General features: G+C 31.2%; 1 protein-coding gene across 2 annotated transcripts in view; it reads left to right on the top strand.

The window, feature by feature from the left end:
• LOC127715270 (probable glutamate receptor) overlaps nt 1-23,736 on the top strand; it is an 81,358-nt gene that overhangs the window by 36,452 nt on the left and 21,170 nt on the right. The window contains exons 3-8 of one of the 2 annotated variants that reach the window (XM_052221307.1): nt 7,588-7,833; nt 8,545-8,723; nt 10,548-10,601; nt 19,097-19,309; nt 21,299-21,403; nt 22,165-22,188. In XM_052221307.1, coding sequence (XP_052077267.1) covers nt 7,588-7,833; nt 8,545-8,723; nt 10,548-10,601; nt 19,097-19,309; nt 21,299-21,403; nt 22,165-22,188 — 821 coding nt within the window. The remainder of the gene's footprint in view (nt 1-7,587; nt 7,834-8,544; nt 8,724-10,547; nt 10,602-19,096; nt 19,310-21,298; nt 21,404-22,164; nt 22,189-23,736) is intronic. The other variant, XM_052221308.1, reaches the window with a different exon arrangement.

Below are 23,736 nucleotides of genomic sequence, written 5' to 3' on the forward strand. Positions count from 1 at the left end.
TTTTATTGGAAATTGTTAACAGTGCAATGTTAGAACAAACGTAATACAAAATATCTTTTTGATGATGTTAATGAGTGTCATTCATCAATTCTGCTCTTTGATGACCTAATAAAGAGAAGGATATCAAGTGCAATGTCTATTCGGATTTTTTGGTTTTAGCTATATAAGATCATGTATAGCTGGTAGTTATAAAAGAACCGTCAACAAACAAGGAAATAACTTTCATTGTGTTTACCAAGATAACTTTGTTACGACGAAACATTAACAATCTACTGTCAATCATTTCATAAAATACATATTTTGTTTTATACATTTTCAATTCAAGTTAAACCATATCCGAGTAAATGGTTCAATCGTTGCGTAATATTGTATTGCGAAACGCAACCAATAATTTTCTGCTTTGAACATTGTCACAAGAGCTACATGTGCATTTTAGTGCTTTTATCTGAGAATTAAATCTCTTATACCAGCATAGGAATTATAGTTTCTCTACAAGAATCAAGTTTTGCTTTCTCACATGATCTGCATTCAATTAATTTAAATTAAGACAGTGGATGTACTTGTGACATACGACGGGTGTCACCAGTGATGCAGGATAGTCCTGAACTCATCTTTGGAATTTGGTAGGGATCTTGTGCTCTATTTATCTTCAAAGAGTTAAATTGACTTTTGAATATCAGTACTTTTTGTTTTCTTCTTTCCATTGTGTAGTCGTATTTACCTAATTTTTAAAATAACCTAAATACAGAAACATATTTTTTTCAACATTGCGTAAACTACCGTTTCCATATTTCAATCATTAATGCAATCATGTAGAAACAAAATAACAGAAAAAGACAAGATGTTAATTGGTGAGATAATAAAAATTATTATAATAGATAAATACCTGTTGACATATCACGAATTCACCAACATTCCAACTGACTCCATTTTCGGAAAATGACATCTGTAACAAACATAAACTTTTAGCTACCTCTTTACAAGCAGAACCAAATACAATGAATGTTCCAACTATGTACTGGCTTCCGAAGCTGCATAAAACTCCATACAAATATAGATTTATTTCGTCTTTAAGCCATTGTTCCACTACTAAACTATCTATTCTACTTACTAGTACACTTGGTACAATCAAAAACCTGGTAATAAATTGTTCAAATAAGGCCTTTGAAAATAGTGGAGTTAATTACTTTTGGAGTGTAAAAAATTCGTTGGGAAGTACTTGATAAATTGCATGCTTATATTGGTGATTTCGAATCTGTTCAAAGTCTTGATTTTTCTACCCTATATACCACGTTGCCTCATAATCTTATTAAGAAAAAATTCACACACCTGATTAAATGGGCATGTAAAAAGTCGGAATGCCAATATATATGTTCAAACTCTTTTAGGTCATTTTTTAGTAACAACAAACAAAAGAGCTATATCAATTGGACCTGCTTTGATACTATAACTGCCCTTGAATTTTTACTAGAGAACATTTTTGTTCGCTATGGAGATTCCGTATATCGTCAGGTTATCGGAATTCCCATGGGGACTTACTGTGCACCACTTATTGCGGACCTGTTTCTGTATTGTTATGAGTTACAATTTATGACTAAAATCAGCAAAGACCCATCGAAACAACATCTGATTCAAAAATTTAATAACACTTTTAGATATTTAGATGATATATTGGCTCTCAATAATGACGACTTCAGTATGTACACTAAAGAGATTTATCCTGCTGAACTGACTTTAAATAAAGCTAATACTAACAATGAACACTGCCCTTTCCTGGATCTTGATATCTTTATCTTTAACGGGAAGCTTAATACCAAAATTTATGATAATAGAGATGATTTTTCATTTCCTATTGTTAATTATCCATTTTTAGATGGTGACGTTCCCTTGTCGCCATCTTATGGTGTTTATATATCTCAACTTGTTCGATTCGCTCGTGTATGTAACAGCGAATTTGATTTCAACGAAAGAAATCTCTGTTTTACTGAAAAATTGTTACACCAGGGTTTTCGATATCACAAACTAGTCAAAACATGTACTACATTTTATCATCGGTACAAGGACATCATTCGTAAATATAAATCAACATGCAGACATCTTATACGTTCAGGTATTTCACATTCAATATTTTATAGTAATATTCTTTACAAAGCACAAAAATGTCGGCATTCACATCAAAAGCTAACCAAACCTTTAAACAGACTTATTCGGAAAGGATATAGTTACGATACTGTTGTCAAGTCATTAAGGATTGCATATTTTGGTATTAATATTGATTCACTCATAGGGTCTTTGCATCGGAAATAAACACATTTATTCTAAAACCAGTTGTTGGCATGATGCGGGTTATGTTCTTCTCATATATTTTATGATGGTATAATACTAAACCCCTAACGAGAGGGACTGTACTTGATTTTCATATGATGAAGACATAATCTTTCAATCAGTTTAATTGAGGGCTGGAGCTGGCATGTCAGTAACTGCTAGTAGTCCTTTGTTCATTTATGTATCATTGTTATTTTGCTTAGTTTCTTTTGTTACCTATTTTCACATCGGAATCGGACTTCTTTTAAACTGAGTTTTACTGTGCGTATTGCTATGTGTTTGTTTATTCTACATTGGTTAGAGGTATAGGGGGAGGGTTGAGATCTCACAAAACATGTTTAACCCCGCCGCATTTTTGCGCCTGTCCCAAGTGAGGAGCCTCTGGCCTTTGTTAGTCTAGTATGTTTTTTAATTTTAGTTCATTTATATGTTTTGGAGTTTAGTGTGACGTTCATTTTTACTGAACTAGCACACAATTTTAGTTTAGCTGAGGACCACCTCCGGGTGCGGGATTTTCTCGCTGCATTGAAGACCTATTGGTGGCCTTCGGCTGTTGTCTGCTCTTTGGTCGGGTTGTTGTCTCTTTGACATATTCCCCATTTCCATTCTCAATTTTAAATGTAAATTATAGTACTTTACATTTTACAAAATTGACATTCATTTTAAATGACAAGTGTCTCATTGTAAATAGATAACGGAGATATACGATTCACATGTTTACTGCATTAGAACTATAGAGATAGTCATATAAGAAGCCCACATAATGCATTACATAATCTGTGTTTTAAAAGTCGAAGATGCATTAAAATGGTTCTATTAAGTGTTGAATCTCAAGTAACTGCAGAATTGTTTTCCAAATGATTTCACTTTTAAACAGATAATAATGAATGAAATACAAAACTTTTCATTTTAAAAGTCGCTGTCGTTAGGTTTTATCTGTAGTGCTGATGATACAGACTCCATTCAAGTACATTATTTATTCCATTTCCTAACGCCAATTCGGAAAATGCAAATATGATATCCCCTTTTCTGTAGATTGTGGTTCAGTGTTGATTATTTTATTCATTTAAATGTAATTTTTATTAACTGGTATTTCTAATTGCTTTCTTGTATTATACATTAGAACTATTGCTAGTATTCATCAGACTTCTATAGGTATATTTTGTAAACAGAATCCCATTGAATTACCAATTTATTATGGCGAATAAGCATCTGTCCACAGAAATGCGTTCTACAATAGAACTACTGAATTCCTACGAGAAAGGTGATTCTGAAAAAATTTCGAAAAATGGCCAATACAGCATTTTAAAAGAAAACACAGCAATTTATTTTAGTCTGCAAAAAAACCAATTATTAATCAATGAATGATAATGAGCAGATATTTTCCATTAGGTTTTATAATGGAGAATATTGGGGAAAATACTTAAAAAGGGGTACCAGGAATCGCCAAAAGTGCTACAGAGCACACAAACATACAGCAAAGATCAACATCAATCACCAGCACCCAAATCCAAAGAAAAAACAACAACGAACAACATATGGTCCCCTTTGACTTATCTAGGTCATGTCGAAAAATAAAATAAAAAGCAGAGAACAAACCATGCAGCTAACAACAGGCACCATTAAGGTAGCAAAAGTTAGTTGGATACTGCAGCTGAAAAAAGAAAAAAATAGGAAAAAAATACATCCAAACATTTCATTAAGTCTCAGCAGAACATTTACCTGAAATCGACAAAAATTGTGAGAGGCCATTAAGTATTGAAAATAGTCAGATAAAAACATTAAGGTTAAAGTACGATTCCACAAGCAGTATATTAATAAGAATATGTATTGCATACCCAACTTTATTCGGTAATATTGATTATAAAGCTAACGAGTTTAAGAGTTGGCCTTTAGTTCTTTCTTTTTGGCTTAATACACTTATTGATAAAAGTTGTAAGTACACAGTGTTGTTGTGCACTATTACGTCTAATGTATTTAGGATGAAAATCAAGTTAGCTATTCTTTAGTTTGAAACCAGATTAATATTCTCCTTTTTATTAACTGCAATAAAAAGAATCTGTTCGGGTTTGTTCTGGGCATTGCACAAGAACATATCTCCCTGTTCTGTTCATGTTTTTGTTGCCGTTAGAAGTACAAACGCCAATAATAGAAAAGGCATGATTTCATATCACTAATTAAGAACGTTGATTTTTCTGAAGGATTATAAGAGTTATCAAAAATATTGGACAGTGCAACATTACAACACCACATATTCCGAGGGTGGACCATGAAGTAAAATTCAGACGCTGTGAAATTATCAATGAATACGAAAATAGTAACATGCTTGATTTCTGTTTTATTGACCTCTTATTGATGGACTGGAGTTGAAACACGGGTCAATTTTAATTTGGTTAACTCAAAAGTTATATCTTGCGAGCCAATGCTGACTAACATTTTCTATGACCAGGTAAAGAAAAACATTGCTTTAGAAACAAAGAGAAATCAATAAATACATAAAAATTCCAAACTATTCATTCTTTCTCTTTTCGCAGTTATAAAAAAAAACCCAGATTATCATATTACAGTCTTAATCTTAAAACAAACTATATCATTGATTACATTTTTACTGAATTTCTCTGGAGAGCTACATTTGTACAATAAAATCATCATTGTTAGTACTGCAGTGGAATAATAAACATACTTACAATCCTATAGTTTTATTATGACAATTTAACTGACGATATGCAACTACACAAGTAAAATTTAAAGAAGAAGAGTAAGAGAGAAAATATTTAGATTTCAATGAAATTGTCCAATCATAAGTGTCATGTTATACTTTTGAAAAATATCTTCGGTTTGAATGAGAGAAAAATTTCATTAGAAAGATAAGTGCAGGTGGTATGTTTAAAAACACAATGACTGCATTAAATTGCATACACTTCAAATTGAATTGGACTAGTTCTTTGACGTTGTAAGCATTTTCTGCTCTGCTAACATCACCAATCATAACATTAGAAAGTCTAATCAAGAAGGAAGTGTCATAGCCAGGAACTTGACAGAACCGGTAATAATGTTTGATTGGCAATTATAGAATATTACATCACCATGTATGATAGACTTACAATGTCTCTCCTTAGTGTAGACACTGCAGCGATCAACCATTCATGGTGTAGCCGAAGCAATTGTAAGGTGCTAATTTCAGTTGTATTCTGCTTTTAGTTTCTGGGTTATTTGTTTTTGGTTTATGGAATACCTAGGATATATATAAGGATATTTAAAGTTCGTTAAGCTTGTTTTCAGTACACTGGCACAGGAAAATTAGTCTGAAACAGTCATTTTGATCTTAAAATCATCTGTAAAGGCTGAAAATTAATTATTCGGAAAGCCGTACGTTGACCTATAGTTGTAAAACAATTCACTTGCGGTCTATTGAGTACTGTTCAGTAGCGTTTCAGACAACTCAGTAATATGTTGATGTGTACAGGTAAATAAAAACAACTGAAACGTCTGAAAATTGACTGAACAAATCTTAATACATTGCAAGCGAATTGTCTGAACAGTACTGAATGTACCGCAAATTCTACGGAAAGATTGAAAATGACTTAATTATTTATTGTTCACTCTTTTAAGGACTGTTCAGATTAAAATTACCGTTTCATATTAGTTTTTGTTCTTATGTTCTTCTAAGTACCTTTTGTTATTTCACTTTTTAAAATTCAATGGGAAATCATAGCATAGTTTATGTTCTAATGTTCTTCAAAGTACCTTTTGTTATTTCACTTTTCAAAATTCAAAGGGAAATCATAGCATAGTTTATGTTCTTCAAAGTACCTTTTGATATTTCACTATTCAAAATTCATATTGGATGAAAGCAACATATGTAACAGGGGCATCTGATTATATTCCACAATGAGAACATGGTCTGTCTTATCGTATCAGTGACTACGAGTTTGGAGAGCCAGTATGTTATTATTAATAAACAAAAGTTGAACACAGGAAACCTGATATCCTGCCATTTTTCTTAGATCTTAGTTTTTAGATTATCACAAGGGAGACATAAAACAATAACTTAGATGAACTTTGTTTTGATAAGGTATCAAAAGAAAGAGAACCTAAAAGACCCTCCATTTGTTTTGTTTTTTTAGAATGAGCTATTTTCAAATAAGTTGGTGGCATGATTATTATTTGTATTTACCTTAGATAATATCTCCCCGATTGCCATAAAATATACATCAATTTTGAGTTTCAGCATATGTATAAGTGGGTATTGCACGATGATCCAACATGATATTTCGTCATTTAAACAAACTATGACACTTGATTTCCTCATCATATCTCCTAACTTCATACTATGGTGAAATAATAACATTCTATGTCCATATAATTACACATTTGTTTTTCGCATGTCCACAACCTGCTATCATGAATATTTAGCCTGTAAGTTAGAATTTATTCCATCAGTTCTTACAACTTTGATGGCTTAATTGTGGCTCTCCCAGGGTAGTGAGATAAAATTCCCTTCCGATTCAACAGTTTTGGTTCGATAATACAAACTGCAATTGATAGACAAATACTAAAAAAAACAGTCAAGTATCTGTCATTTATATGTTTTAAGCAAAACACTTAGTAGACATAACGAAAGTCATTCATTAATTTTCTAAGATGATTTTGCGATTCATATTTATATATATATTTAGAAGTAGTCATTACTTACCGATATTTATTAAGAGAAAGAGCTGCTATTTTTAATGGGAAATCATAGCATTTGTGAAAAGACGTTGTTGCTGGAAATTTTCTGCTTTTTGTGCTTGTATCGCTCCATCGTACTATTTGTTTGTTTACTTTGCTTTCGTAATTAAAGAAATAAAATCAGAAACTTCCATTGGTATTATCTTTGAAACAATACGAATCTAAACATTCATTTGAAGTTGTTTACATTTTCAATCATCATATCTTTTACCTTTTATGCTGTTATGTAGTTGAAAAACAGCAATAAAACAAAAGCGCTGAGAGTGAAAAATATATTCAACTCCCACCCACACACAACCCCAAAAATGGTCGGATCATATGAGAATACGCATATGGTCTAAACACTCATATGGTCCGGATTATATATATTTAACTCCTTTTAACGGAAAACTTATGAAACAAATTTCGAACGTATATTTAACTATATATTCTTATTACTAAAAAAAAAAGTAATTCGGAAATGATGTGGGGATGAAAATTTTAGAATCATATTCTAGCTCTATTTTTATAATGTATTGTATTTATCTTCAGCTTTTAATAAGATAAACCACACAGGAATATCAGCATTGATTGGACCATTTAACGAAGCCTTTGCACATGGTTGTGAGAGTGTCAGAATACCATTTCTTGTTACCTCAATGGTCCCTTATCATTGGACTGAATCTCCTTTTCTTATACGTATAGTTCCAGGTATAGATGTATACGGTTCAGCTTTAAACGATATGTTAATATATCTGAAATGGAAAAAGCTTGGACTTGTTTATGATCATCCACAAGGTGAGTTCGATATTTTTTAGCATTACTTTATCACTGCAGAACGGCTAACAATGGTATGTGGTATAGAAACATACCAAAACGAAAGAAGAAGTTATTTCCTATTTTAAACTCGAAACTCCCTTAAACAAAGTTGATCCTGAATATGTTTTGCTATTCCCTACAGGTTCTATTCGGTTATACTTTCAATATATCTATTCTAGGTTGGTTGCCACAGTGGTTGACTCAACGTGTTCCTCATAAATGATAACTTTCACTGTTGGTAAACACTGGCTGCTTAAAAGGAAGCAATAAGTACAAGGATGCTTAATAAGAGAGTAAAAGTCAACACTTTTATTGCCGCAATCAAGGCTTCATAGACAGTTGTTAAATGTCTATTTCAAAAACGGATTCTGCATTTACTTTTCCTGTTTAAGAAGCTTGTGAAGAACTTGTACGTTTGTTCTTTGAAAATTTCTGCCTACGTACTTCTAATGAATATTTATCCAGAATAGTGTTTTAAACGCATGAAATGAAGTTCTTTTAAATTATTTAATCAAAGAAGGTTGCAATTATCATATCAAAACTGTAAGAGGATATAGCTTGATGCTTTTGTATATGCATGCACAGTTTATAGCCAAAATATATGACTGAATGATGCCTCTCTAAAATGTACCAAACTTTAACTGTAATCTACACATATAAAGCCAAATCTATTTTGAAATTTTTTTTCAGTGCCACATATATTTTCTGGATTAGTGGATAAAGAAACTGCTGACATTAAGACATATAATATACTAAATAATTCCTCTAGTAATAATGTGAAAAGGATTTTAAAAGAGCTTCGTGATAAAAATTTCGGAAATTTTATTTTAATGTGTTCATCTAAGAATGCTGCTATTGTTCTTACTCAGGTAAGTGTACATGTAAATAAGTGTTTTCCAATTTTTGAATAGAACTGCAAAATAAGATATGACAGCTAGAAATAATCTTTAGAATCGTACTAAATAAGAAATGCATTACAAACAAGAAATGATTGTAACAGGATGCTGTTACGAAGTCTCCCAAACGAAGCTCCCATAATTCGTAATTCCCAGGGTCGCCTGACATTGGGCAAAGTCCAATGAAAATTGGTTTGGTCCAGCAAAGTTATATGCATTAGTGATGCCTGGGGACTAACCCTGTATATCATTCAAATCATCTTGGCATGACAAACCAGAATATATATGGTTTAGGGGTGGGGATCTCGACCACTTACAAGATACTAGAACATTGGGGGTAGGGGGGACCCCTGGGGACTGACCCTATACGTCATTCAAATGTTAGAGACATGACGAACAGGAATATATATGGTTTAGGGGTGGGGATCTCGACCATGTACAAGATATTAGAATTTTCTCAAATGGCAGGGGGTCGGGATGACCCCTGGGGACTAACCCTGTATATCATTCAAACCGTCTTGGCATGACAAACCAGAATATATATGGTTTAGGGGTGGGGATCTTGACCACTTACAAGATATAAGAACTTTCTTAAATGGCAGGGGGTGGGGGTGACCCCTGGGGACTAACCCTGTATTTCATTTGATGTGCTTTATCATGATAAACAAGAATATATATGGTTTAGGGGTGGGGATCTCGACCATTTACAAGATATTAGAATTTTCTCAAATGGCAGGGGGTCGGGATGACCCCTGGGGACTAACCCTGTATATCGTTCAAACAATCTTAGCATGACAAACCAGAATATATATGGTTTAGGGGTGGGGATCTTGACCACTTACAAGATATTAGAACTTTCTTAAATGGCATGGGGTGGGGGTGACCCCTGGGGACTAACCCTGTATTTCATTTAATGGGCTTTATCATTTAGAACATTTTCAATTAAAAAGATTGTGTCTATCACAAACGGTTTTCATTTGAAAATTTGAAAATATAAAATCCCGTAGGGTTCTATAGTAAAACCCTCTTTTCTTTTTGCCCCTCAAAGTACCCCTTTATAAATCCCATTGCACAAACAAAACCCTGATTGCACCACTAGACATGTTAGTCTAACATATTGTGAAACCCTAAGTTAATCTGACAAGCGGTTTTGGAGAACGGGTGCGGACAAGTTCAAATTTAAAAGCGGCGGAAGAAGAAGAAGAAGAAGAAGAAGAAGAAGAATAATAATAATAATAATAAGAACTGAGCAAAAACAATAAGTCTTCCCAAACTTCGTTTGGGAGACTTAATTAAATACAACAAATAGTGCATGATAGAGCAAATGAATTAAGAAATGCAACTCTTGCATTAGCTAATGATAATTTTAGTGAGTGTATGAGGTGTCGGTAAGAAGTGTTATACTTTTTTATGGAGTTATTCTCGTCCAATGAAAAGCGAGACTTTTGTCAGAAGAGGGATAAAAGCAGCAGCAACAACATATTCCTTATTCCCAGATTTTGATATTTTTCTATCATGGAAGATAGGAGTGTGCTGATTTAAACAGTAAGGGAAATAAAATTACAGCTTATTTATTTTAAATACGATGTTTCAAAATCTAATTCATTCTGGGTACATGTAATACTTAAAAAAAATACAGCAAAACGCTTTGATTTGCTAACAACGTCACTAACAATGGAAATTCGAACAATGACGTGACTTTATTTTCATTATGGAAATTACTCATAGTTCTTTAGATTCTGAAAAGCTGAAATGACAGAGAAATATTTTTCCTTACCATTTAATTGTGTTTTGCAGGCTTTATACCTGAATATGTTATCCCGTCCAAATGCCTGGTTAGTGGTTAATTTGGTAAGTACCTTTATCCATTGCCCTGGTTAGTTGTTAATTTGGAAAGTACCGTCCGTCTTTGTACTTGTTAGTGGTTAATTTGGTTAATTTGATTATTCATTGTACCAGTAAGGGGCTAATTTGGTAAGTACCTTTATTCATAGCAATGGTGAGTGTACCATTTATAATATCCATTGCCCTGGTTGGTGGTTAATTTGATAAGCACCTTCTTTGAGTTAGTTTTATCCATTGTCATTTACTGGTTAATTTGATAAGAACATTTATCCATTGCCATGGATAGTGGTTAATTTTATAAAACAAAGTACTTTTATCCAGAGAGACTTGTCCCCGAGGTTAGATATATAGTCTGTCATCGTCCACGTGGACCACGTGTTGAAGAGTAGGATAACGTTTTTGAAAGAAATGCACGCAAACAATAACGGGATATATCTCTTGAAAACAAGTTCCTTTACCTTTATCAATTGCCCTTTTGACTGCTTTTTATCATCTTGAATTTCCTATTAACAGAAAACTTATTCTGTATTAGGGAAATCACCAAATAATTGAAGAATTCATGAGTTTACTGATTTTGAAACTTGCATAGGTAAAAATATTCTTAGTTTGACCTGTTTTGATACACGTCTTTGCCGTCAAAAAGATTTTGTTAACAATAAATACCTTATTCTCCTTAACAATACTTGTTTATGTGAAGTTTTGCATTTCTAATAGAATTTTTTTTTGTTCAATCTTAAATAATTTGCAAACAATAAGCAACTATTTGCGCACCCTTGTATTGTGGATTCACATGTTTTATTGATTTAATCATCTTTATGTCAATCATTATTTGGACCCAAAATATCATTTGTCATTTGTCGCATTGAAGTGCGAAGTGCCAGGAAGTCTAAGTCTCAAATTGAAGATTTACAATTTTATATATTGAAAACGCCTAAAAATCAAATAATCTACAGAAAAAGATAATTGATTGACATATAACATGTAGGCAGGGGTCTCGTATTTGAGGATATTGACCTGTTGACTCAGCAGCAAATCATTATCAAAATAGGTCATAGTAAGTGGACTATATTATATATTTTTAGATCCGATATCGCTTTCAATTGAACATCGGATGATTTAAGTTTGCGTGCTGTTTGATAGAGGAAATATAAATCGGTCAATAACGAATCTGTTTCCCGCATGAGAGAGACAAATAATTCAGTATGGAATAAAATATTTTTTATGGACCTAACAGTCCAATGCGTCAAATAATTGATATAAATAAATTTCTGATTAATGTTTCAAAATAATCGAAAAGTGTAAACACAGCTTTTTGAATGGCGTTTGCTGACATTTTTATATACCCAAGTGATTTAGCTTTATACTGATTAATTTTGTTTTTGTTTGAATTGATGCACATTCTGTGGGATAATTAATTATATTTACTTAGTAAAAAGAGACTTAAGTACCTGATAGCGGATTGCGTGCATTAACATATAAATTGTCGTTAACCAAGAGCAACAAAAAAATCGATGAGTAAAATTGCTACTTCCGAGAGTTCTAAACACTTTAACTGCTACTTAACTGCCTCGTCATAATAATTCTTAAGATGATGGAGTGTTTATAACTCTATTAATAATGGCTTTAATATCTTATGTTTTGTTTTGCTTGAAGGCAGGTCACATACTCAAAAAGGAAGCTGTAAAACAAATACCTATTCTAAACATAAAAAGAAGATCGAAAATTACAAATGTGGTCAGTCTTTCGTGTGAATATCTTCTCATTTATTTTCATATCTTGATGAAAGTCAAGATCCAGTTGTTCATAATTTTCAATATTTAATTGCTATATTTTCATCATTTAAAGTATCACCAGTTAATACCAAGTCAGGAATATGACTGTTGTTTTTCGCCCGTTTCGTTGGTTGATAACGTAAGTTTTTATGGACCTCCTCTTTTTGAACTAAACTTGGAGTTCGGTATTTTTTTTTTATACTTTTTTAAAGTAGGATGATCATTTCGTTTTTTACCCATACGCCTTTATTTCTGTTAGTAAGACTTATTTTAGGTACTACACTAAGTTTATACTAAATATTAAAGAATAATAAATAAATTAAGGATTTTCGCTACTCTCCTTCAAAATAACAAGCTTTTTGAAAGACTGTTATATGTTGAAAGTATATAAATAGAGGAACTATAAAAGCAGAAAAAAATTAAGGGTCCGTGTGCTTGTTTTCGAGATATAAGCCACTGAAAATTTGGCGGGAAATGATTCTCTCTAGACTTTTCATACATTTAACATTGGCACCTTTTTTCTTTCAAAAACTATGAAAAAATAACAAGGATTTTATAGGATTTTCAAATATGGCTTTTTAAACTTTAAGTAATAAAATTATGAAAAGAAAAGTAGGGGTTAGCGGGCAAAATTTTTGATGACACTACATGGATAAAACCAGAGGATTCTGAATATCTGGCAAAAATTCAAAAACAAGAGGAGCGAACTTCCTTAATAGATATAAGAAGATGTGGTATGAGTGCCAATGAGACAACTCTCCATCCAAGTCAAAATTTATAAAACTAAACCATTATAGGTCACAAGTATGCATTTGACTCCCCTTTTTGCTGAATTCAGGCAAACCCTTGCAATATTCTTTACATATGATAATTTGCCAAGTACAATAAAAGGTCAGTTAAAGGATTGATGTTTGGAATTGTGAATAAATATAAGGAATTCGTTCGGAAAACAAGACAATCGAAAAAGATCGGACAGAGAAAGAAAATACTCATAAGTCACGGAGTTAATTGATGAGAAAAAACCTTGTAATAAAACGCTGGACGTAGATAATATTATGTTCAATCTTTGAATGTTTTAGAAGGTTATTGTATACTGTCGTTACAAGTTAAACTTAAACCGACTATTGAAAGAAAGGTGAGCGATTGCAAAAATATAACACAAAATTGTCTCAGACTACAAAAATGAATACAGAAGATTCGTTTAAAAAGATAGCCATGATTGAACACAAGGGATCTGACGTTTGTCAGCATATCAAAGGGAGTTGATTCAAGGGTAAATTGAAATAACAAGATGTTTTTTCTTCTCTGTTCACATGCTGAGTGGCTACAAACACTGTATATAAAATACCCTGTATGAATATTTCGATTAATTGTTAAAGATTAATGAGTTGACAATTTATCCCAAATAATTGCTGTAATACATAGAATGTGTAGTTTCTGTCAGCTCATAAGAAGATTTATCAAGGACTGTAGAAACTAAGGTTTAAACGATTATTGAATACGTACATGTTGTATATTTTTTTAATTCTATCCTATGACTTTGTGAATAGCTCTTATGAATTTGAAATTCTGATATTCCGAAGATTAAATGCATCTAATTGAGTGTCTTCCAATGCATTATTGCTAATGTCTTTAATTTTGAACTCAGATCTACGTAATATCGATATAGCGTTTGTTATCTAAGAACCTTACGTAACTATATTAAAAGTTTTATCCGATCTATTCTTTAGTACATTACAGCTTTAGTTATATGTGTGTTTTATGTTAAGGATGTTCGCTACTCTGTTTCAAAATAACAAGCTATTTTTAAAAAAGACTGTTATAAATTGATAGTATATAAATAACGGAACTAAAAAAGTAGAAAAAAATGAAAGGTCCCTGTCCTTGTTTTCGAGATATAAGCCATTGAAAATGTGGCAGGAAATGATTCTCTCTAGATTTTTCATACATTTAACATTGTTCACTTTATTCTTTCAACTACTATGAAAAAATAACAAGAATTTTATAAGATTTCGAATATGTTTTTTTTTAACTATATGTCATAAAATTACAAAAAGAAAAGTAGGAGTTGGTTGGCAAAATATTCATTGGCACTACATGGATAAAACTAGAGGATTTCGAATATCTGACAAAAAGTCAAAAGCAAGAGTATCGAACATCCTTAAAACTGGATCAATAATGTACATAAAATAGTGATGATTCATATCTGCTATCCTATGTACGACAACCGTCCATCTTCTCTCTAGATGATACTTTGCGTGTTTATAGTGATTTGGAATAGGCCTGTCTTTCCAGTATAATGATATTATATCTGAGCAAGGAGATCCGTCAGCGTTAAATATAAAATAATAAGGTAAAACATCCCTATACATCATCTAGGGCCGTTACATCTGTTAATATTAATATATATATATATATATAAAGATTTAAATGGTACAGTTCAGTCAAATTCTCAAGAATTAAAACGGAGATTAAGTTTTGTTTTAAAACTTTACTTTTTGAAGAATCTGTTTTTACATGATAAATATAAACTTAAAAATGTATCCTCAAGTTGGTTAAGATACTCATAACGACATAAGAACACGTTTAAAATTGATAAGATGAATCAATTAAAAGAAGGGGATCAGTTGTATTGAAATATTGAAATAGAATTTCTGGATTCCTCATCTATAGAATTAAAGATTGACATCATATTTAACATGCTTCTAACAGTATTGGACCTACCATCCTACCTAAAATAATATGCGAATAACATTTTTGATTGTGTAAGGCAACGAAATACATTACTGTGTAGTCATGGTAATACAAGCCATCTCGTCTAGATGATTGTCAATTAAACTTGATTTGAGGGCTTCGCAATAAAATTTAATGCAATTGCAGACACGCACAATAATAAAAACAAAGTAATTCTTCATACTACTTATTTTTGAGTTTGGAAGACTTCAGAACATATGTCTATGCTGTTATTCATTATGTTTGATTTAGAATTAGTCCTCATGTTACACAAATCTTTGTGTCTGAGTGTTAATAAAGAATTGAATTAAATTAAATGCAGACCAACAACTTATCTAAAATTAACTTTATGCTCATTAAAATGTTAGCTTGAAGGATTCGGAGCACATACCATGTTGAACCGTCTAAGCTGAATCCAATGTATACGTAATTTGCCGATACTTTGGATTTTGATGCAATTGTGTATATATTTAGAAATCTTTGAACTGCATCTAAACATTTTTAAAAATATATATCAAGCATTTAAACTTACAAAAGTACGATCAAATTAAAATTTGTGAAATATATGTATAATAATTACCTTAACGTTTATGATAGTATAATTTGAGCTTGTAAGTCTTGACACTACGTTTTCTATGCAAACATATAGACCATCTCGCATTAACGTTTATGTTCAATTAGATGTTCAGCTTTGAAAGCTTAGGAATAAATGTTCACGACTTCATATAAACCATTTATCTAATTTTGTAGGTCTTTGAACCGATTTCTATGGAGTCGAGGTCATGCAAACCATCTAAAGTTTTTTAGTTGAGTGCATCGAAACACTTTTTTCACACTCACACAAACCATATATCCTTAATATCGATTTTGAGATAAAGTTTTGGAGTGCTTTGAAGCACTTTTTATACAGTCACACAAATCATTTACCTATACTTTAATATTCATTAAACTTTGGGCTAGATGAAATATTGGACTAAAGAAAGTTTTTATTTTATACTAGTAAAACGATATGTTTGGTTTACGTCAACGAGACAGCAACCCAAACACCTAAGCTATGTTGATATCAACACGGTTTTCAACAACAAGAAAAATCCTTTTACATCCCTCCACATTCGGAAAAAGTGATGATAAAATTTATTTGATGATCTATCAACAACTTATTCTAACAAAGGACAAAAAACATAAATAGAAGTAATAAAGCAACCGACACGGTTCTTGAACTGGGACATGTGCATAAAACGTGGAGAGATTAGACAAGATGTTATGTTACCCAACTCCCAACTTTTTATTTTGTTTGGTAAAAGACTAAAGTAAATGTGCAACGAATTTCAATAATAAAAATTAAAAAAACAAAACAAAACATGTTTCAAACTACATATAATCAATTTGAAGTGCATTCCTCAACGCAGGCGAAGCGATTTAACAGCGTAACTATAATCTCTATGAGCATATTCATGGAGAAAAAAAATTTGAATGAAAATCCCTAAATTATTTTTGTGATCTAAATTTAACTTTCCTTCTTAGTATTAAAGTTTGACATTGACCAAATTTACATGGAAAATTAGTACTCCAGTAATTTAACGGGCAACGTGATGTTGTTTATCTCATACATTTGTAGTGGATTTGTGCATGCAATATTTGCTCATTTTTAACTCAGTTGCATATGTTTCCAATCACTTTTCCTAATTTATTGTTTTAACTGTATTTAATGTGGCAGGTACACAATCAAGCGGACAAATAATTACATTAATTTTTGCGATTAAATCAAAATTAAGTGAATTTGTACAATTACGCAGTAAAATGTTAGTCAAGATAACACATTTTTCTTGTTCGTTCTTTTTTTGTTTCATTATTTAATTTTCTATTGCTTTTAAGCCTGAAAGTGACAGAAAATCGATCAGAGGAAACTGCTTTTGGCATTTTCTCCGACAAAATGTAAACTGAATTTTTGGAAACTGTTTAAGACGTTTGTTTGTACAGACTTCGATTGATTTCTATTTTTATTGCCAAGGTAATGAATGCGTGGGCTTTACGTTATGTGTGCATACTCATACTGTCAAGGCGTTGACATATCCTTAATCGGCAACCCCTTCATATCAGGAAAGATTCACTTGATAATCAATTACAACCTGATTTTCACCCCAATCTCTAAAGCTTGAAGAATCTTTAAAATATATCTTTTGGAACCTTTATACTATTGCTCTATATTTTTAAAATCTTCTATATGTCAATTATGTCACCTGTTTGTTAGTTTGCAGATTTTTGTCCTAGTGGAATTTTTGGACGATAAAAGCTTAAGCAAAACCAGGGATAATACTACTTACCTTACAATATCACAGTATGTTTATCAGAACTGACATCAAGATGATTCCAAAGTCATGACGATACATTATGTCCATGATCCGTAAATAACTTTTTTCCATTTGTTTTAAAAATCTAAATACGAAAATTTCGAATATATTTGGACAAGGAACGTATAAATGTCAGCAACCGTATGATTTATAAAGCTGGAAACAAACGTTCACTTATATTGAAATATAAAAGGAAGATTGGAATGATGTTAAAAATGAAAACAGAAGCTTACATGAAAACATATTTTCATAATGTATATATTTCAAATAACATTATCTTTTCTCTCTCTCTCTCTCTGTCAAATGTTTGATTTTTTTTTTACTCTCAGTCCGTTGTCGTAGACATTAGACATACAATCAATTGTCTTAGCTTTTTTCTATACTAAAAATAATGGGGTTAATTATATCTAGAAGTATTCTCAATATTTACTCTAAAGATCTTAGATAGTTTCTTTCTTTCGTGAGTCAATTTAAATTAAGAAGTCAATATGAAGGGGAAAATCATCAATTGATATAAAGAGTTGTTTAATTCATGTTCTCAAACTATTCCTTCAACAGTCAATACAATACAACGAACGACCTTACAGCTAAAACAACTTATTAACTGCGAACTAAATTAAAAGGTGTGTTAATTTGTTTGCTGTTTTAAATTTCTGTGGAATTATTTTCACTTAACATGTATTTTAACTTGAAACAATTTTGTTTGACATCTTCTTACAACTGAAATCTTCAATGGTAAAGAAACAAGAAAAGCATGTTAATTTGAACCCATAAATAAAAGTCTTCAATTGTAGACATTTCAGACTACATTTTCGTTGATGTATTTCTTTTTGTTTCGTAATTTCATTTGTGAAATTGCTATTTAGTCTGTTACTGGCAGGTAATCGATCACTAGAAAATTCCTTAGGTACTATGTAGTATTTCCCTTGAAAAGAAAATTATCAAATTTGTAATAAAACGTTTTTAAAAAAGGTTCAACTTGGTAGTTTTGCATATACAACAGTACAAATTATAAAACATTTTGACGACTAATCTAATCTTATTTCAATATATATCAATCATACTTAAAACAGTCATAGTTTATCTTAAAATTTAATTGTTTTTTTACATTAAACAACCGAACATCGGACAAGGGATAAAACTGCACACACTTCAAAAAGAAGACCCTTCTCAGCAAACAATTACATTTTAGTTTTCAAAGTAGGTTCAGAACTTTAAGATTAGTATTTATTTGTATAAAAAAAAAACCTAATCCCATTCTATTCCTTACTTAAACTCACATTTATGATCCTCCTCCCTTTTGATAAGTTATTCGTTTACATGTATAACTATATACAATTGGGAATACCTGTAAAAGTGAAAACATTTTTTTAACAGATTTTATACAAATACAATAGAGTATGCACCATAGTTAGTGCTACATTGAATCAAATAAAACATTTTTTGGTAAATTTCAATTTAATACATTTTGTAATTACATTGTATTGTTTGTTCTGTGTTTCATAAAATTTAATGTTATTTGCAATTCTCATGGTCAATTTATTGTCAACTTGGAATCCTTGTTTGAGATAAATTTCAAAGTTTGGCAAGCATCATATAGTGCAGCCACACTGGGTTAATATAAAATATCTTTGTTTCATTACAGGATGCGGATACAGTTGCCTTAGAGCAGTATGAAGACTCCCGTGCCAATCTTACATCATTGCTCATTGTTATGGAGAGAAATTCTCGATCATGTGCCTTACAATCAAACAATCTTACTAACGCTGTCTTCTACGATGCAATGAACGTCTTAACTAAGTTAATAGATCTCAATAAAAACTCATCTCGAGTACAAATGAGAAAAAATTTACGAAAGGTAAGTCCAGATAAATGTACAACTTACATAAACGTGTAAGTTTCTCAAAAGTGTGATCTGATGGGAGTGTTTAACATCCTATACAGCAAGTTAATCCTCTAAATCGTTGCACTGTACTTCTTAAAAGTCAACAGATGAAATCTCAAACGTCATCAAGAAACATTAGGTATTTCATCAAGAAAATATTTCAATATTTTAAGTCTTGTTTTTTTTTGCGTTCTTTTAATTTTTGTTCTTTTTTCCCCATTATGGATTTTGAAATAAGATTTAATCTTTGACAAATTACAACTTCACATAATTACGCTATGCGTTTACTTCAAGTTTACAGTTGAAAACAATGTTAGGATGCTATCACAATATTGTGAAAATGTTTTGGTATATGTTATGTAGCAGGAAACATAAATGTTTTCTTTTTCCTTGTAGCATATAATATCTATTAGAATACAGAAGATTCATTGTTATTGAGATTTTAGTCTTGATCTCTGAATTGTTATAACATAAAACAAAACATAATACATTTTTATTTACATGATGAAACCATGATGTTAATTGTGAAATAAGACCAATTACAATTCTCAGTTCACGCTGAAAAGACATTTAAGAAGTAATCGTTTTCTTTGCGATACCAAAAATATCTTTCACTCTACAAATATTATTGAAAAGAATACTGGGAAAAATTAAAGTGTTTTGTAACATGCTAGATATTGCCAGGAGAACAAACGCTTGTAAATATCAATGACATCAGTCTAGGCCAAACATAATATTGGATTTCAAGAAGAGCTGAACATGATGGTATAAGCGCATCGATGTATGACAAGCCGTTTTTAGATTTCTTCCATTTTCAAGATATATTATAAACTAAATAAGATATCTTATAAACTAAATAATATATCTTATAAACTAAATAATATTTCTTATGAACTAAATAACATATCTTATAAACTAAATAAGATACATTATAAACTATAACATATATCTAACTTAGTTTAAAAAAAGATATCTTATTTAGTTTTAAATATATCTTATAAAGTAAATAAGCTATCTTGTAAGATGTTTTACCAGCTTCAAATTGAATAAGATATATCATAAAGAATATAAGAAATCCTAGATACTTTATAAGACATCTAAATACCTTCTTAAGATATCTTCAAATTGAAAAAATATAAAAACGGCTTGCCATGCAACCCTGCACCGGTACCGTCATGTTCAGCTCTTCTTGAAATCCCATATCATGTTTGGCGTGGACTTAAATTAAGTTGGTAAGATTTCATTTCAAATGCTTTGCATTTTTTTATGCTGGGCCCTTTAATAAACTATACTGTATATTTAGCTCATTGGTGAATGCCGCACTGTGACATGAAGTGGTTTACATCCTTTTCCTTTGGTCTAAGGTTGACAGTTGTCTTATTGTTAATCAAACCACGTCTTCTAATTTGTATATCAATATCTCTAGCCATGTATTATGTATTACTTATTATAATCGACTTCATAATGTTTGGCCCAACGTTGACAAGTTCGACCCAAAATTATCAAATCTACTAGCTTGTTAACAAAAAGTAATACTTTGTTGCCATGATAAAACACAATTCGATAAAGCAACAGGAAAAATTATTTATAATGTCCTTGTTAGTAAATTTAAGGCCATAAAACTCTAAAATCATTCAAAAACCTTAGGTTGTTCTACTCCGGCACAGATTTGGCACAACTATCTAAATTTTACCTTTTCAATGCTGTTCATTTTCGTAGATGATTGGTTCTATTTTGGATAGAGCGGCAAAGATGAATCTTTTGTAGTCGATACAGGCGTCTGGCGTACCAAAGTATAAGCTTGGTATCTTTGATGAGTTTTTGTTATGTTTGCACATTTCTTTGGTATATGTAATACCAAATTAATAAAGGTGGTAACATGGTGATTTCAATATTTTTTCTGCAAAAGTACCAAACATATTTAATATTTAAACTTTCATAAAATGAAAAAAATAATTTTAGATAAGAATAGACGGATGCACTGGTCTTTTAGAATATACCAAGGTTGGTCTCAGAAGAGAGACTTTCTTTCAAATGAACACACTTTCAACAGTACAAAATGGAACGGTACGTAAAAAATGTATTTCATTTATTTCATGTGACCTACACAGTTTGTATTGTTATTGTTTTTATACATTGTTAGATTTAGAAATTCAATATATTCTCATTACAATTTCAAACATATACTCATTTAATGTTCATTATGATTAAGGAAAAACGAAATAGGCTAACGTAGAAGAAAATATTAAGTAGTTTACTTCATGCAATGTTTTTTTAATAGTGCGCTTATTTCAATGGTAGATTATGATGTGGTTTTTTCTCGCTTCTCATTTAGCCATAACACGAAAGAAAAAGAGTGGAATTGCATTTACAGGAACGATTTACCACATACATATACACCTTATCTAGGTATTCACCTATAAAAAAACCCCTCCTTTTAGTTTAGATTGTTACAATAGATTACCACACGAATGAAAGTTTCACCATCGACGTCGTCTCGGTACTTATTTTCCATTCGTACCATAATCGACCACACTCAACAGTATATTGGTAAGGAAAGAAAGTAACGATATTTGCAAATATAGTCAAATCGTAGTACAAATGTCGGTGTTGTTTAGTCTGAAAGGTTGCCATATCACTTGAATTACATGTATGTTAGGTTATTTATGAACTTTACATTTCTCTATATAAAGAAGTTACCCTTGCTTTTACAGTGTACCAAACTTACCCACAATGAAACATTATATTCTTTAAGCTAAATGATTCAACAGAACCTTTCAGAAATAAAGTTGTAAAATGTCTATTATTTAATTCTTAACTTCTTCTAGATTCTAAAGTTTATTGGGAAGCAAGTATGTCCTGCGAGCCAGAACTGTAACATTTCACTCTGCACTCAATTATATAAATATATATATCCTATATTATACTAATAGCACACTTTATAATCACTATGTGGTAGAGGCTAGTCGAAATAACGATTGATTAATGTTTTCTCTGACAGTTTATTTGTGTATTTTGGATTGAGCGATGCCATCATATAAGTCTATTAGAAAAGTCATAAGTCAATCGTTTTAACGATTACCACCTTCCTCATGTGATAATAGTTTATTTTCAAACTTCTCTCAATCGTTGTATGAGATTATGTCACGATAGTATTTCTAATAAAAGCACTTGCATATCATTGCAAATATTGTTATACTTTCAAACTTTTTTAACACATGATGAACAGTTGTTATATACTAAATCTATTACAAGTGATGCTACACTTGTGATTTTTGCATGCAGATTTTAGAGAAGTATTGTTTTTTCTGTTAAATGAAACTTAACTTTATTTTACATATCTTTATGTCTAAAGTCTACTCAGTTGTAAAATGTGAAATAAATCATGAAATAGAGTTCTTAAAAACCGCATTGCAATATAACAGTTACAGGGGGTACGGTTAAGTACTTAATCACATTTTCTAACAGCGTATCAAATCATAATGTCACTGAATGGTGATTTCTTTGTATTAACCTTACCATTTGCAAATGTGTCCGTCTAAAATCAGAAATCTCATCAGCGGTTGGCTGTACTTGTATCTTTTCGTCTTTTAATGAATTTTGTGTTTCTTTTTGTCTTTTTTAGAATTTGGTGTTTCTTTATGCTCTTTCATTAAATTTGGTGTTTCGTTTTGTCTTTTAAAGAATTCTTTTTGCTCTTTAGAATTTTGGTTGAGGGTACATCTTTGTTAGTCTGTGATAAAATTTACAACTTTTCTAGCTAGACCCAGGGATTTATAGACCTTGACATATGTTACATATGTAGAGACAATCGTGTTTTGTTAAAGACAGACTGTTGAACTGTAGATTTATTTTTTTAGATTAATCGTGTGTCTGGAATGATAAAATTCACAACTTGTTTAGCTAGGCTCAGGGATTTATTGGCAATCAAATATGTTCCAAAAGTAAGGACTTCTTGTGTTGTAGACAGACCGTTGAACTGTAGATTTATTTTCTCGGTGTATTGTGTGGCTGGATTGTTTTCTTGTTGACATATATTGTTAATGTATATAACTGAGCTAATATAGTCTATAAATATATTTTGTATTTCAACATGGTGCATTCGAGTTCATTTAATTCATTCATCACGAAAAGTTCATTTTAATTCGGAACTCGCTATAATAAATAAAAATTTGAGATGTTGCAATATTGAACATTTGTTTTTGTTAAAAAATTAAAGAAAGAAGGGAAAGAAGTGCCTGAATATTTCAAAACATTATTCTCCGAGGTGAATCAGTTCTCCCTTATTATTACATTTTTGAGGATATTCTACATTTCATTCTTGCATGTGATTTCCATTTCATGTTATTTTGTTCTCTCACATTTTACTAACTTCTTGATTAAAGACTACCGCATTTTCT

This window comes from Mytilus californianus, unplaced genomic scaffold (genome assembly GCF_021869535.1).
Source record: "Mytilus californianus isolate M0D057914Y unplaced genomic scaffold, xbMytCali1.0.p SCAF_9, whole genome shotgun sequence".
Taxonomy (NCBI): Eukaryota; Metazoa; Mollusca; class Bivalvia; order Mytilida; family Mytilidae; genus Mytilus; species Mytilus californianus.